Source organism: Phodopus roborovskii, unplaced genomic scaffold, assembly GCF_943737965.1.
Source record: "Phodopus roborovskii unplaced genomic scaffold, PHOROB, whole genome shotgun sequence".
NCBI classification, from domain to species: domain Eukaryota; kingdom Metazoa; phylum Chordata; class Mammalia; order Rodentia; family Cricetidae; genus Phodopus; species Phodopus roborovskii.
In genome coordinates, this window is record NW_026126758.1 from 101,127 (window position 1) to 116,350 (window position 15,224).

Sequence of the window (15,224 nt, forward strand, 5' to 3'; positions counted from 1 at the left end):
GAAGGCAGTTTGAGAACTAAATAGGGGAAGACATGTGCCAGCTTGATGTTTGAAGAATTAACCGTACAAAGATCATTGGCATCATTTAAAACAGTCAGGCTGTTAATGAGGGTGACCCAGTGAAATAGGCAGCTGGTAGGCAGTATGCAGCATTCTGAACATCCCTTCACTGAACATTTCCCATCTGATGTTTCTAGCTCACAGGTGCCACCAGGGGGCGCAGTACTACTGCACTGAATCCACAGCCGGCTACTGTGGTAAAATAGTAATAAAAATGGTAGATTACTTGCTTTTTACTAAATTCCTTTCAGTTGCTTTAAACTTAGAGGAAGTAAGATTGACTTTGGGGTTTGTTTTAGCATACCTCTAATTATTTTAATCTTATAAAAAATTCCTGTTGGAAAAAGTAAGCTAATCATAGATAGTGGGGAAAGGTTATAATTTTGACATTTACCTTATGTTTTAACCAGAAAACTTTACTAGAGGGAAGTATGAAAGAGTTCTCTTTATTGTTATTGTGTGTGTATCCGCTAATTTGATTCAGAGTTCAGCATGAATTATTACAAAGATATCAGTTAATGTGTCTTTTTTTTTTTTTTCTTTCTTTTCTTTTTTTTTTTTTTTTGAGACAGAGTTTCTCTGTGTAACCCTGTCTGTCTTTGTAGATCAGGCTGGCCTCAAACTCACAGAGATCTGACTGCCTCTGCTTTCCGAGTGCTGGGATTACAGGCATGGACCACTACTGCCTAATATGTTTTTAAAAGTCTATTAGTAGTTTTATTTTGACTATAATTAATTACCATGAGGTAGGATTGAATTTGGAGCACTTAAGATTTACTTACTGTGGTCAGATCTCTGAATGAAAAGTTTGAATTACATTTTATGGATTAAAATCGCATGAGTAACTTGAGCATTATCTCTGTTTTATGCTGTATCATGCCCACGATTTTTGTTTGAGGGATTTCGGGTGCTTCCTTTTTAACAGCCAGAAATCACTGTGGAAAATCTCCCCGCATATTTAAGACTTCAGAGACCATTACTCATCTTGTTCAGCGACGGCAGCATAAACCCTCAGTATAGGAATGGCATTCTGGCATTGGTGAGACAGAAGCACTTGGATTCATTTACCCCTTGCTGGCTAAATCTGTGAGTATATGTTGAATGTCTAAATCTGTAAGTTTATGTTGAATGGTCTAAATCTGTAAATTTATGTTGAATGGTCTAAATCTGTAAATTTATGTTGAATGGTCTAAATCTGTAAGTTTATATTGAATGGTCTAAATCTGTAAGTATATGTTGAATAGTTTTGTTTTGACTTAACAGGTAGGGGAAGCCTGTGGTGTGTTGCATACCTATAACCATAGCACTCATGAGTTCAAGGCCACTCTGAGCCACATAAAGGAAATACAATTATTCCATTTTCATTAGGAAATGAAATTCTATAACCTTTGTAGTTAACATGGGACCAAACTTATCATGTTTTCCTAACTTCCTTAGACAAGTTCCAAGATGACCTTGTTTACACTCAACTGTGATTCTACAATAATTGTAAGCAATATTTTTCTGATTTTAAAAGTAGTTGATGTTCATTGGAAACAATGGCAAATAAGAAAGCAAGCACTGTGATATTTACAAACTTTTGTTTGTTTCACTCCACATCATTAGAGAAGAGTTTCATTCTCTGGCCCTTAGGTGGTATTTTTTGGCACGTTTTCTAGGTGAATATCTGAATACAGTTCACATGTGCACACATAACCCACAAGATGGGAGACATGCTTTCTTTTTTTTAAATTTACTTGAAAAGCAGCAGAAATGTGGCAATGCACATTTTTTTGTAGAGTCTTACTAACATTGTATCTCACTTGAGGAAAGTTTGCCTAGTTAACTACCATGGTAGGTATTAAAGTAGTGTTTTATGTCATGTGAAATGTGCCGTATTAGGGAAGCTAGATATCTTTAATGTGTACTTCCTTATAGGAACATAGCTATTCTTGTAGCTCTTTAATGCACGATTAACCTCTCCCTTTCTCTGAGCAAAGGCACAGCCTTAGGGGAAGGATGTCTTTGTAAAAGGGAGCATCCTGTTGTAGATATGTAACAGGTTAGTTTCGAGCTGACATACAATGAGGTAGGTATCCAGGTAAACATTAAGGAGAACCTATTGATTGTCTCAAGTAGTATTGATAAGGCTTTGGGCTCTTGATGATTTTCATGGAAAGTCACTGGCTGTCTTTTTTTCTTTTCCTCCCTTGATAGACTGCCCAATGTCACAAAGAAACTTAAAAAGAATTTGATTACTAATGTAATCATAGACCTCTTGGTCTTGGAGAAGTTTGCTCATAAGCATACTGGGGGCTAATAATTGAAGTTTACTGCTCTGTAAATGATTATTTCCTTCTTTGTTGCCATAGAAGGAATAATTAACATATTCATTCATCCCTTCTTGCAGAAAGAATACTCCAGTGGGGAGGGGAATCTTGAAGGCATATTTTGGCCATCTGCCCCCACTTCCTCAGCTGCTTTTGGTGAATCTGCATTCAGGTGGCCAAGTGTATGCATTTCCTTCAGCCCAGTCTATAACAGAACAAAACTTGATATCGTGGCTTAAAAGGTTAGAAGTGGGACTAGAAAATCCTATCAGTAAGTTTTCTGTTTTGTTCAGTATATCTCTGTTTTATTTTGTTATGTAGATTTTCAATGTTAATCATAACTAATAAAGATGAGAATAAGGAGAGCTATACTATTTGTATGTACTGGAAGTATTAGTTTGTTGATTGCATTTTCTGTCGACAGTCTGGGCCCTAAAGTCCCACTGCCTCACTTACTAAGACTTTCTTTTGAATACTGATTTGTTCAGCCCACATTGCTTGTATATATTGCCACTATCTTCAGACATGTGAGTCTTGTAATATATCTACTTAAAAAAATTATAATGGGAACATTGACCTGCCAAAGTAAAAAACCATTATGTCAGTGCTTCATGTATCTTTAAGTTGCAGGTGTTTCAGGACAGTCTCATACAGCCTTTCCTTAAGTATGGCAACTTGTTGTCTTTCTTTCTTTTTTTTTTTTTTAATATTTATTGGTTTATTTATGTCCTGGAACTTACTTTGTAAACCAGAGATTCTCCTGTCTTTGCCTACTGAGTACTGGGATTAACAGCATGCACCACCACTGCCTATAAGAAAATATATAGTTTTATATGAAGTGAATAATTTATGAACAGTACATTATTATACAACACTTTGATTTTGAGTATTCTGAAAACATGCATTTCAAATTGAAGATGTCTCTGTTAGCATATACTCTTCTGTTGACCAGATTAACTGTCACAATAGCTAACACCAGTGAGTTTCATTATCTACTTCTCTAATCCTCGTTGGAAGTTGATCTGGTGTAGGTGTTGCTCATAGAAGTATCATCGTAAAGTTTATTATAAAGTTTAGTACTAATAGTAGTACTAATGCTACTAGGTGTGTACAATGTTGATTCATCATTATTTTATTCTCCTGACAGTCATACGAAGTGTATCCGTAGAAGTGTTCAATAACTAGTTTAAAGTTCCAATTAACCATTAAATGAAGAAGTGTGAATTCCAACCTAGATCTCTATTGTAGAGTTAGTTTTTCCATGGGTATATATGTGGTGTGGTGTGAGTACATGTGTGTTTATGTATGTGTGTGTATGCATGTATGTATACATATATACATATGTGTGTTCAAATGTATATGAATGCCTGTACTTGGGCGGCTTGAAGTTGACATTAGATGTCTTCTTTAACTGCTCTCCACTTCATTTATTGAGATAGGATCTCTTCCCAAGCCCAGAGAGAGCTTACTAATTATGACTAGTTTAGCCAGTTTGCCCTAGGATTCCCATTCTCTGGCTTGTGAGTGTTGGGACTATAGGCTGCCATCAGGTCTGTCCAAAGGGACTCTGACCAATTGAACATTCTCTCCAATCCCAGAGACAATTTTTAAAAATTGACAATTGGAAATCTTTAATTTATGATGTGCATGGTATTTTGATGTATATATATATGTATATGTATATGTATATTGTGTGTGTGTGTGTGAGAGAGAGAGACAGAGTGTGTATGTGTGTTTGTGTGTGTGTGTATTATGGAACACTTAAATCAAGCTAATTAACATTTGTTACCTCACGCACTTATCATTTCTTTGTGATAAGATCATTTAAAATCTACTGTTTGGGCTGGAGAGATGGCTTATCAGGTAAACAGGCTTGAGAATAGGAGTCTGGATCCACAGCACCTACATAAATGCTGGGTGGGTGAGGCTGCCTGACTGAAATCCCAGCATGCAGGAGGCAGAGGCAGGGGATTCCTACAGCAAGCTGGCTAGGTAGGTTAACTGCCAAGTTGTAGGTTCAAGCATGATACCCTGCCTTGATAGTTAAGGTGAATAATGATTCAGGAACATACCTGAGGTCAACCTCTGGTCTCTGTGTACACACATGTGCACATGTACCTATGTGCACACATACACATATGCAAATATAGTCTTGCACATTACATGAATATATAAATATAAAAAGGAGAAAAGTGTGTTAAGAGTTTTTATGTTTGTGTAATGTACTATTTAGTTCAGTCTCTACAACAGAGTTCCAGAATACTTTTTCTGTCTAACAAGTTTTGTGCCTTTTTGGGTAACATCTCACCATTTGTAGTCTCCCACCCTTTGTAACTTCTGGTTTCTTTATTTTCATGAGTTGGTTATTTTAGGTTTGTACATTTAAGTGAGGATGTGTTGTATTTGTCTTTCTATATCTGGAGTAATTTGCTAAGTGTAGTGCCCTTAAGGTTCATCCAAATTGTCACAAATGACATGATTCCTTCTATTTAAGAATGAATAGCATTTCATTCTATACACTCACCATTCATTATCTTTTGATGGACACGGGTCATCTTCAAACCATGACAATTATGAGTAATGCTACAGAGAACATGGGGATACAGATATTTCAACATTGTAGAATTCACAAACCATTCTGGCTTCAATATTTAATCTGTAGTACTAATGAAATAATATTGTATGGGAGTGTTTATGTCTGACTCCATCTCTTGGGAACATATACTGTAGCAGTCATTGCAGTTTACAGGCAGATAATATTTCACCACGTGAAGACACTACATTGTGTATCTGTCCATCAAGTGAGAGGGCACCTTCAACTTTTGGCTATTATGAGTAATACTACTATGGAATAATTTACATGTCTGTGGTTCCACCACCCTGTTGATGGTCATACTGTAGCTTTGGAGTAGGTTTTTTTAAATTGAGACATTTAATTCCTCTGACTCCATTTTCATTTTCTAAATTGTTTTGGCTATCTTGTATCCCTTTAGAATGATAGCTTGATGATACTTTGTTTTTATTTCTAAGGTAGTTCACTGGCTGTAGAAAATTGCCTGCCTTTACTATTTAGCACCAGTCATAATTTGGAAAGAGACTCCTGGTCCTTTCTCAGTGTGAGAGAGCACCCTGGTCCTTTCTCAGTGTGAGAGAGCACCCTGGTCCTTTCTCAGTGTGAGAGAGCACCCTCGTCCTTTCTCAGTGTGAGAGTGCACTCTGATCCTTTCTCAGTGTGAGAGAGCACCCTGGTGCTTTCTCAGTGTGAGAGAGCACCCTGGTACTTTCTCAGTGTGAGAGAGCACCCTGGTCCTTTCTCAGTGTGAGAGAGCACTCTGGTCCTTTCTCAGTGTGAGAGAGCACCCTGGTGCTTTCTCAGTGTGAGAGAGCACTCTGGTCCTTTCTCAGTGTGAGAGAGCACCCTGATCCTTTCTCAGTGTGAGAGTGCACTCTGATCCTTTCTCAGTGTGAGAGAGCACCCTGGTCCTTTCTCAGTGTGAGAGTGCACTCTGATCCTTTCTCAGTGTGAGAGAGCACCCTGGTCCTTTCTCAGTGTGAGAGAGCACTCTGATCCTTTCTCAGTGTGAGAGTGCACTCTGATCCTTTCTCAGTGTGAGAGAGCACTCTGATCCTTTCTCAGTGTGAGAGTGCACTCTGATCCTTTCTCAGTGTGAGAGAGCACTCTGGTCCTTTCTCAGTGTGAGAGAGCACCCTGGTCCTTTCTCAGTGTGAGAGTGCACTCTGATCCTTTCTCAGTGTGAGAGTGCACTCTGGTCCTTTCTCAGTGTGAGAGTGCACCCTGGTCCTTTCTCAGTGTGAGAGAGCACCCTGGTCCTTTCTCAGTGTGAGAGAGCACCCTGGTCCTTTCTCAGTGTGAGAGAGCACCCTGGTGCTTTCTCAGTGTGAGAGAGCACCCTGATCCTTTCTCAATGTGAGAGAGCACCCTGGTGCTTTCTCAGTGTGAGAGTGCACTCTGATCCTTTCTCAGTGTGAGAGAGCACCCTGGTGCTTTCTCAGTGTGAGAGTGCACCCTGATCCTTTCTCAGTGTGAGAGAGCACTCTGGTCCTTTCTCAGTGTGAGAGAGCACCCTGGTGCTTTCTCAGTGTGAGAGAGCACTCTGGTCCTTTCTCAGTGTGAGAGAGCACCCTGGTGCTTTCTCAGTGTGAGAGTGCACTCTGATCCTTTCTCAGTGTGAGAGAGCACCCTGGTGCTTTCTCAGTGTGAGAGTGCACCCTGATCCTTTCTCAGTGTGAGAGAGCACTCTGGTCCTTTCTCAGTGTGAGAGAGCACCCTGGTGCTTTCTCAGTGTGAGAGAGCACTCTGGTCCTTTCTCAGTGTGAGAGAGCACCCTGGTCCTTTCTCAGTGTGAGAGAGCACCCTGGTCCTTTCTCAGTGTGAGAGTGCACTCTGATCCTTTCTCAGTGTGAGAGAGCACCCTGGTCCTTTCTCAGTGTGAGAGAGCACCCTGGTCCTTTCTCAGTGTGAGAGTGCACTCTGGTCCTTTCTCAGTGTGAGAGTGCACCCTGGTCCTTTCTCAGTGTGAGAGTGCACTCTGATCCTTTCTCAGTGTGAGAGAGCACCCTGGTCCTTTCTCAGTGTGAGAGAGCACCCTGGTCCTTTCTCAGTGTGAGAGTGCACTCTGATCCTTTCTCAGTGTGAGAGAGCACCCTGGTGCTTTCTCAGTGTGAGAGAGCACTCTGGTCCTTTCTCAGTGTGAGAGAGCACCCTGGTGCTTTCTCAGTGTGAGAGTGCACTCTGATCCTTTCTCAGTGTGAGAGTGCACTCTGATCCTTTCTCAGTGTGAGAGAGCACTCTGATCCTTTCTCAGTGTGAGAGAGCACCCTGGTCCTTTCTCAGTGTGAGAGTGCACTCTGATCCTTTCTCAGTGTGAGAGAGCACCCTGGTGCTTTCTCAGTGTGAGAGAGCACTCTGGTCCTTTCTCAGTGTGAGAGAGCACCCTGGTCCTTTCTCAGTGTGAGAGAGCACCCTGGTCCTTTCTCAGTGTGAGAGAGCACTCTGATCCTTTCTCAGTGTGAGAGTGCACTCTGATCCTTTCTCAGTGTGAGAGAGCACTCTGATCCTTTCTCAGTGTGAGAGTGCACTCTGATCCTTTCTCAGTGTGAGAGAGCACCCTGGTCCTTTCTCAGTGTGAGAGAGCACCCTGGTCCTTTCTCAGTGTGAGAGAGCACTCTGATCCTTTCTCAGTGTGAGAGTGCACCCTGGTCCTTTCTCAGTGTGAGAGAGCACTCTGATCCTTTCTCAGTGTGAGAGAGCACCCTGGTCCTTTCTCAGTGTGAGAGAGCACCCTGGTCCTTTCTCAGTGTGAGAGAGCACTCTGGTCCTTTCTCAGTGTGAGAGAGCACTCTGATCCTTTCTCAGTGTGAGAGTGCACTCTGGTCCTTTCTCAGTGTGAGAGAGCACCCTGGTGCTTTCTCAGTGTGAGAGTGCACTCTGATCCTTTCTCAGTGTGAGAGAGCACTCTGATCCTTTCTCAGTGTGAGAGAGCACCCTGGTCCTTTCTCAGTGTGAGAGAGCACCCTGGTCCTTTCTCAGTGTGAGAGAGCACTCTGGTCCTTTCTCAGTGTGAGAGAGCACTCTGATCCTTTCTCAGTGTGAGAGTGCACTCTGGTCCTTTCTCAGTGTGAGAGAGCACCCTGGTGCTTTCTCAGTGTGAGAGTGCACTCTGATCCTTTCTCAGTGTGAGAGAGCACCCTGGTCCTTTCTCAGTGTGAGAGAGCACCCTGGTCCTTTCTCAGTGTGAGAGAGCACTCTGGTCCTTTCTCAGTGTGAGAGAGCACTCTGATCCTTTCTCAGTGTGAGAGTGCACTCTGGTCCTTTCTCAGTGTGAGAGAGCACCCTGGTGCTTTCTCAGTGTGAGAGTGCACTCTGATCCTTTCTCAGTGTGAGAGAGCACCCTGGTGCTTTCTCAGTGTGAGAGAGCACCCTGGTCCTTTCTCAGTGTGAGAGTGCACTCTGATCCTTTCTCAGTGTGAGAGAGCACCCTGATCCTTTCTCAGTGTGAGAGAGCACCCTGGTCCTTTCTCAGTGTGAGAGAGCACTCTGATCCTTTCTCAGTGTGAGAGAGCACCCTGATCCTTTCTCAGTGTGAGAGAGCACCCTCGTCCTTTCTCAGTGTGAGAGTGCACTCTGATCCTTTCTCAGTGTGAGAGAGCACCCTGGTCCTTTCTCAGTGTGAGAGAGCACTCTGATCCTTTCTCAGTGTGAGAGAGCACTCTGATCCTTTCTCAGTGTGAGAGAGCACCCTGGTCCTTTCTCAGTGTGAGAGTGCACTCTGATCCTTTCTCAGTGTGAGAGAGCACCCTGGTGCTTTCTCAGTGTGAGAGAGCACTCTGATCCTTTCTCAGTGTGAGAGAGCACCCTGGTCCTTTCTCAGTGTGAGAGAGCACCCTGGTCCTTTCTCAGTGTGAGAGAGCACTCTGGTCCTTTCTCAGTGTGAGAGTGCACTCTGATCCTTTCTCAGTGTGAGAGAGCACTCTGATCCTTTCTCAGTGTGAGAGAGCACCCTGGTCCTTTCTCAGTGTGAGAGAGCACTCTGGTCCTTTCTCAGTGTGAGCATGCACCCTTTCATCTGTAGCGCCTGTACTCTTCAGATGCTTGTGGTCCTGTCTGCATCACCTCCTTAGAGGGTCCTGTCAATGCTGCCACTTTGCTGTCAGGTACAAGCCTTATGGACTCTTAAAGTAGAGATGGGTGCATCTCAAATAGCTCTGCTTTAGAAACCATTGATGCTCAAAACAGCTTTGAGCTCATGACCCAGTTTTCACACCCAGTATTGTTTTTTTCCTCTGCTATGCACTGTTCCTACTTTGATACATCACAAAGTTACTTTAACAGTCAAGTAAGGCAATATGTATAGGAACTTTGCAACATGTAAACCTGAAGGATAGTTCTTCCCTGGCAAGAACATTCTGGGAGCTTTGATTGTATAGCCACAACTGTTGGCAGTAATTCTGAAAGAATCACAGTCCTCCTCAGAGTTTTCTGATAGTCTGGCATCCCTTCTGTGCAGCTTTTAATGCCTTCAGCACCTCACCCACTGAGGGTCTCCATCATTTCTGTGTGTCTGTTTCTGTTCATAGGTTTTACAAGACTTAATGGCATGACTCTGTGTGTTGTGTCCCTCTGTGCTAGCCAGACTGGACACTTAGTTAGGCAGGTCTCTGTTAACCATGCTTTGAGAGAGGGTCAGAAGCTGGCTTGGGTTGTAATGATATTCTGGGAATACAGTGGGAATGACCAGCACCACAGATGAGATGTGGCCACTAGCCATTCTTATTGGGAGTTAATGTGGAAGTTTGTCCAGTTACCCAGCCTCTATCTGCCATGGCCAGCTTTTCAGTGCCACGGAAAGATTGTGCTTCTGTTAAAGATTGAACGAGTAATGCCTGGAATATAATAAAATTTCAAGAAGTGTTTGCTACTGTTCTTTAAGTAGTTAATAATTTCATGAATAATGTATCAGCTGCATAATCAAAGGACAGATTTGTTTTCAGTTGAAAACATTAAGACCTTCTTATATTTCCCTTAGCAAATGATTAGCAACATTGAAATGTCAAGCTCTAGTAGTTATCCTTTAAAAATTGCATTTCTCTTTCCTTTAAAATAGACTTTCCTTAAAGACACTTTAATAAACATTTAAGTGAATGTTGTCAACTGCACATAGTCATTCTTACCTCCCTTGCCTGTTCACTACATTCAGATATGTATTTTCTCCATTGCTCACTTTGTAATCTGCTAATTTATCAGTACCAGTTTGAAGCTTGAGTTCTATGAATAACGTAATTTAATGCCCCCATGATGTACCAAGTTTGGTATAGTTGAATAGAAGATATTGTCTTCCAGCAATTGCACAGCATAGAGCAGTGCAGATTTTTATTTGAGCTTCTCAACTCTAATAAACTGTACTTCATTTATGCTTCTGAACCTTAAAGAGACGAGTGTTTGATTTATAAAATATTCCTAAGTTTCTATTTTCAGAGCATTTATTATTTTTGCAGACAGCATTATATAACTTCTCCTATCACAACTTATTTCTACAAGCTTACTTCATATCCTTAACTATATAGTTTATTTCTCAAAAATATTTAATTAGGTCAAATAATTTTTAGTATACTTTTTGGCTATCTAATGTATCTCATAAGTTGTACTTGTGATATGAGCCTGCCATGGAGTGTGGTTGGTAATATCCAGTGATACTCTGATGGAGAAAACTGATCTTCCCTCTCCTAAGAGGTATCTATTGCAAATAGCTTCTTGATTAGGGATGGAAGTTTTCGTTCACATCCCTTTCTCTCTGCTGGGATTTTGTCTGGTTTGGACTGGTATAGGCCTCTGCATATCAGTCTCTGGGTTCAGATGTGTATCAGGCCTGTTGTGTCTGAAGATGCTGTTTCCTTGGAGACATCCCTCCCCTCTAGCTCTTCCAGTCTTTCTGACACCTCTTCTGCGTAGATCAGTGAGCATCAAGGGGAGGAATTTGATAAAGACATCCCATTTAGGACTAAGTTCTCCAAAGTTTGTTATTCTCTGTGTAGTATGACCAGCATTTTAAAATATTATGAGCACTGCATGAGACCCATCTAAGGAAATTCATCTAATCACCGGGTATTTATAGTTCAGTTAACTCCATGGCACTTTAAAATTATTGCTTGTCTATAGTTAACTTTAAAAAATAGACTTGTTTTCATAAAGTGTATGGAAAGGGTATTGACTTAAAAACAGAAAAGGCTTCAAGATTAAGGCATTACTAGTGTGAGTAACAATGTTAAATATTTTTTCTGGAATGAGTCATAGTAGTTACTTTTCAGAGCCAGGGAGATGGCTCACTTGGTAAAGTGCTTGCTGTACAAGCCTGAAGGCTGAGTTTAATCCCTAGCACTAACCCAATGCCACTTACTAGGACCCACCTTCCAACATGGCCAAATGTTGATCAAATTTCAATTTGAGTTTCAAAGTAGACAAACCAGAGCATACTATGATTAAAACTAGTTAAAGAGCCAGCCATGGTGGGGCAAACCTTTAAGCCCAGTACTCAGGAAGCAGAGGCAGGCAGAACTCTGCGAGTTGTAGGCCAGTCTGGTGTACAGAGTGAGTTCCATGGCAGCCATGGCTACACAGCCCTCTGTCTCCAAAAAACATAATAAAATCTTTAAGAAAAAAAATAATAAAATTGAGCAGAAGAAAATAGTCACTTATAAAGTAGTCATTTGGTGCTGGAGAGATGACTCAGTGGTTAAGAGCACTTGCTGCTGTCGCGGAAGACGTGGGTTCTAGTCCCCAGTGCCCACACTGGGTGGCTTACAACTGCTGGTGATTCTAGCTCTAGGGAACCCAACCCCTCTTCTGATTTCTGGGGGATCCTGCATGCACATAGTATACATACATACACTCAGATGTGTACCTGTATACACTTACACGTGGTTATAACAGGACTCCAGATTTAAGAGGCCCCCAGATATTAGCACAACTGACTCCCCTTCTGCTTCCATAGCTAAATTGAAGCAGTATGAAGCTTGAACTTCCCAGACTCTAGAACTATGAGCCCAAATAAACTTTTCTTTGTAAATGACCCAGACTCAGCTATTCTGTTATAACCACAACAGCAACAAAGTAAGACATGTACTAACTGCATGAAATCTGAAAATTTTCATGTTGAGCTTCATTCTTGTCTATTTAGTCAGGTCAGACTTTTACAATTTGACTTTTGTTTCAGTGATTTTGAAATATTCTAGTATGTTGATATTGTGTCCAACTCTAGTTATCTAGTCCAATCCTTTGAGTTGACACTGTGTTTTCCACATGGATTTAATGATTGATGACCAGGATCTCATGGGGAAAGTACATGCATGTCTTTCTGTTGTATCTGCTGAAATGCAGTGGTAAATGCTAGATTTAATTTTTTGTTTGTTTGTTTTTGAGACAGGGTTTATCTAAGTAGCCTTGGCTGTCCTGGAACTCACTCTGTAGAGCAGGCTGTCCTCAGAGATCTGTGTGCTTTGTCTCCTGAGTACTGGAATTAAAGGCATGTGCCATCACTGCTCCTCAGTTTACTTGTTTTGAACAATAAAACAGATTTTTTAAAAAAAGTCTGGAGTAGGGAGGGAAGCAAGAAACTTGATATTTTAACTTGTACCTGTCTATAATGTTAATTTTTAAAAACCTTCAACAAGGGTTAGCTGGTAATAAGATGTTTTTTGTTTGTTTTTGTTTTTGTTCTTAGTAATACTTAACCACTTCAGAAAAATAAGTAGGGAATGAATATAATACTAAAATATGAAACTAGAGGCTGGAGAGATTCTTTAGCACTTGTTATGAAAGCAAGAGATATGAATCCAAATCCTTAGCACCTGCATGAAAGTGGAACATGGCTGCTTGTGTCTGTAACCCCAGTACTGATGACTGGTAACCCGCAAATCCTGGGAGCTTGCTTGCCAGCCAGAATGGCAAACTTCACATTCAGTGAGAGACTGTCTGAAAAAAATAAGGTGGAGAGCAATAAAGACAGTGGAATTCTCTGGCCTCTGCATGCATGATGGAAAGTGTGCATATATCCCCCTTATATAACTACAAACACAAATGCAAATGAAGATGGCTAATAAGGCCCCCCTACAACTACACACTTCAAAATAAAACATTGTTTTTTGTTTGTTTGTTTGTTTGGTGAGACCAGGGTTTCTCTGTGTAGCTTTGTAGACCAGGCTGGCCTTGAACTGCCTCTGCCTCTCAAGTGCTGGGATTAAAGGCATGAGTCACTGCTATTCAGGCTGGAGAGATGGCTCAGAGGTTAAGAGCAGTTACTGATCTTCCTGAGATCCTTAGTTCAATTCCCAGCAACTGCATGGTAGCTTGCTTTTTATCTATATTCATACAGTGATTTCATCTCTGTTTGTCAGTAATACTCTTGATTGTTTCTTCCTTGCAGCAATTTTATCTGATCAGGAGTGGAAACCCCCTCTTCCAGCTTTTGATTTTCTAAGTATGATGGATGCCCCTACACCTCCAGCTCCCACAAAGAAAGTGTCGGAGTATATGAAAGATGCGGAGGTGCAGGAGAGTGCTGAGCAGCCCCAGGGAGGTAAATCAGCCACCAGAAGAGAGCCGGCTGAAATGCTCAGAATCAGGCGCTGGAACAGGAACAGCTGGCCAAAAGAGGCTGGTGAGCCTTCGCAGCTCCACAAGGAGTTATGATGGGACCTTGAGGGCCAGCCTTGTTGCTTTAGAAACTCAAGGTTGCTTCTGTTAAGGAGTAATACTAACTCATGTCAAGTCTAAATAACACATGTAAAGTTTCTTAGTAGGTATACTTCAAAACCATAACATGATCCAGTAAAATGGATTTAAAATGTATTTCATTCAGTAAGTAAACCCAGTTAGATTAATTAATATAAAAATGTGAAGACATTTGCTTTTTCCACAGGAATTCTTCCAAATAGAGTGTGTTTCTTACTTAATGCCATTCCTCATTATAGAGAGCCACATTTCCAGTGCTTATTTGTTATGGTGGTATTGTAATGGGCAGCTCATTGTCAGACATACACTAATATAATTCACTTAATTCTAACTGTGATGAGTATTTGAATCAAAACTGGAATGTAACTCCACTGAGTAGCCGTTGACTACAGTGGAATCATAGCTGGCAGTTATATTTATTTCCTTGTGGTCATGTTAAAATCAGCACTTTTCAGTTCTAACAACAGGGGTGTTTGTCAATGTGCAGAGGCAGTTTCAATATTATGACTTAGGGATACTACTGACATCTGTGGACAGAGCTTGGGGTGCTCCTAAGCACCCTACATTGGATAGCTTGCCCCATCAAAGAATTGTCTTTTCCATAATGTCAGCAATACCAAGGCTTCTTAATCCTGTGTCCACTTAGCCTGCAACAGTGGATCTCAGTATTTTGTTAATCTGCCCAGTTTCTTTGGTACATTAAAAAAGAGTGTCTGTCTTATCCTGATTATTATAAATTGATTTCTTAAAGATGTATTTGTTTGTATTTTATGTGTATGAGTGTTTGACCTGCACGCATGTACCACATGCATGCCTGTTGCCCATAGAGGTCAGAAGAGGGCATTGGGTCCCCAGGGACTGGAGTTATGGATAGTTGTGAATTTCCATGTTGATGCTGGGAACCAAACCAAGGCCCTCTGCAAGAATAGCCAGCGCTGAACCATTTCCCCAGCCTCAATTTTTATAAAACTTTCAAGAAACAATAAAAGTCTCCACAAAAGGACTTAGAATACATGTAAATCTCTGTACATGCGTTTTGTTTTATGTGTGCATTTCTCTTTTTTATGTGTATTGTAAGTCTGTGTGTATAATTTTCTGTATATATGCATATATTATAACGGAGTCCTAAATGAGTTCTTATCTCTTTAAATAGATTGCTAAGGTTCATATTAAATAGGAATGAAATATTCTGTCAGTATCTTCTAGAAAAAAAAAAAAAAAAAAAAAAAAAAAAAGAGGTAGCCTTATCTGAGTCATGCCTGAAATCTACCCTTATTAGCTTGAGACAAAGTAGCTGATTTCCCTGGGCTATAGGACTTGCGTTTATAATGAGAATACAGGACTAAACAACAGTTGTTCATCTGAAATCACATGCTGTTGGGCGGTGTTTGCAGTGGATCTGGCTCACTTTTCCATTGTGCATTCTCCAAGGTGTTTGTTGAAAACATAGGGATTGGAACCCAGCTGTATTTCTCTTTGTGTTATCTTGTTTGTTACATTTTCTACATGTGTGACTTGCATAATACAAATGAGTTTCATAACTTTAATTTCACAGTGAAATTTCATTAAGTCTGTATATTGTATTTTATTGTAATATAGAGGGCTTA

General features: G+C 40.9%; 1 protein-coding gene across 2 annotated transcripts in view; it reads left to right on the forward strand.

Annotated features, from left to right (window-relative positions):
- Txndc16 (thioredoxin domain containing 16) overlaps positions 1–14,370 on the forward strand; it is an 81,829-nt gene extending 67,459 nt beyond the window's left edge. For both annotated transcript variants that reach the window (XM_051174939.1, XM_051174938.1), the window contains 3 exons: positions 986–1,146; positions 2,450–2,640; positions 13,310–14,370. In XM_051174939.1, coding sequence (XP_051030896.1) covers positions 986–1,146; positions 2,450–2,640; positions 13,310–13,575 — 618 coding nt within the window. In that variant the 3' untranslated portion in view covers positions 13,576–14,370. The remainder of the gene's footprint in view (positions 1–985; positions 1,147–2,449; positions 2,641–13,309) is intronic.
- The last annotated feature ends 854 nt before the right edge of the window (positions 14,371–15,224 follow it).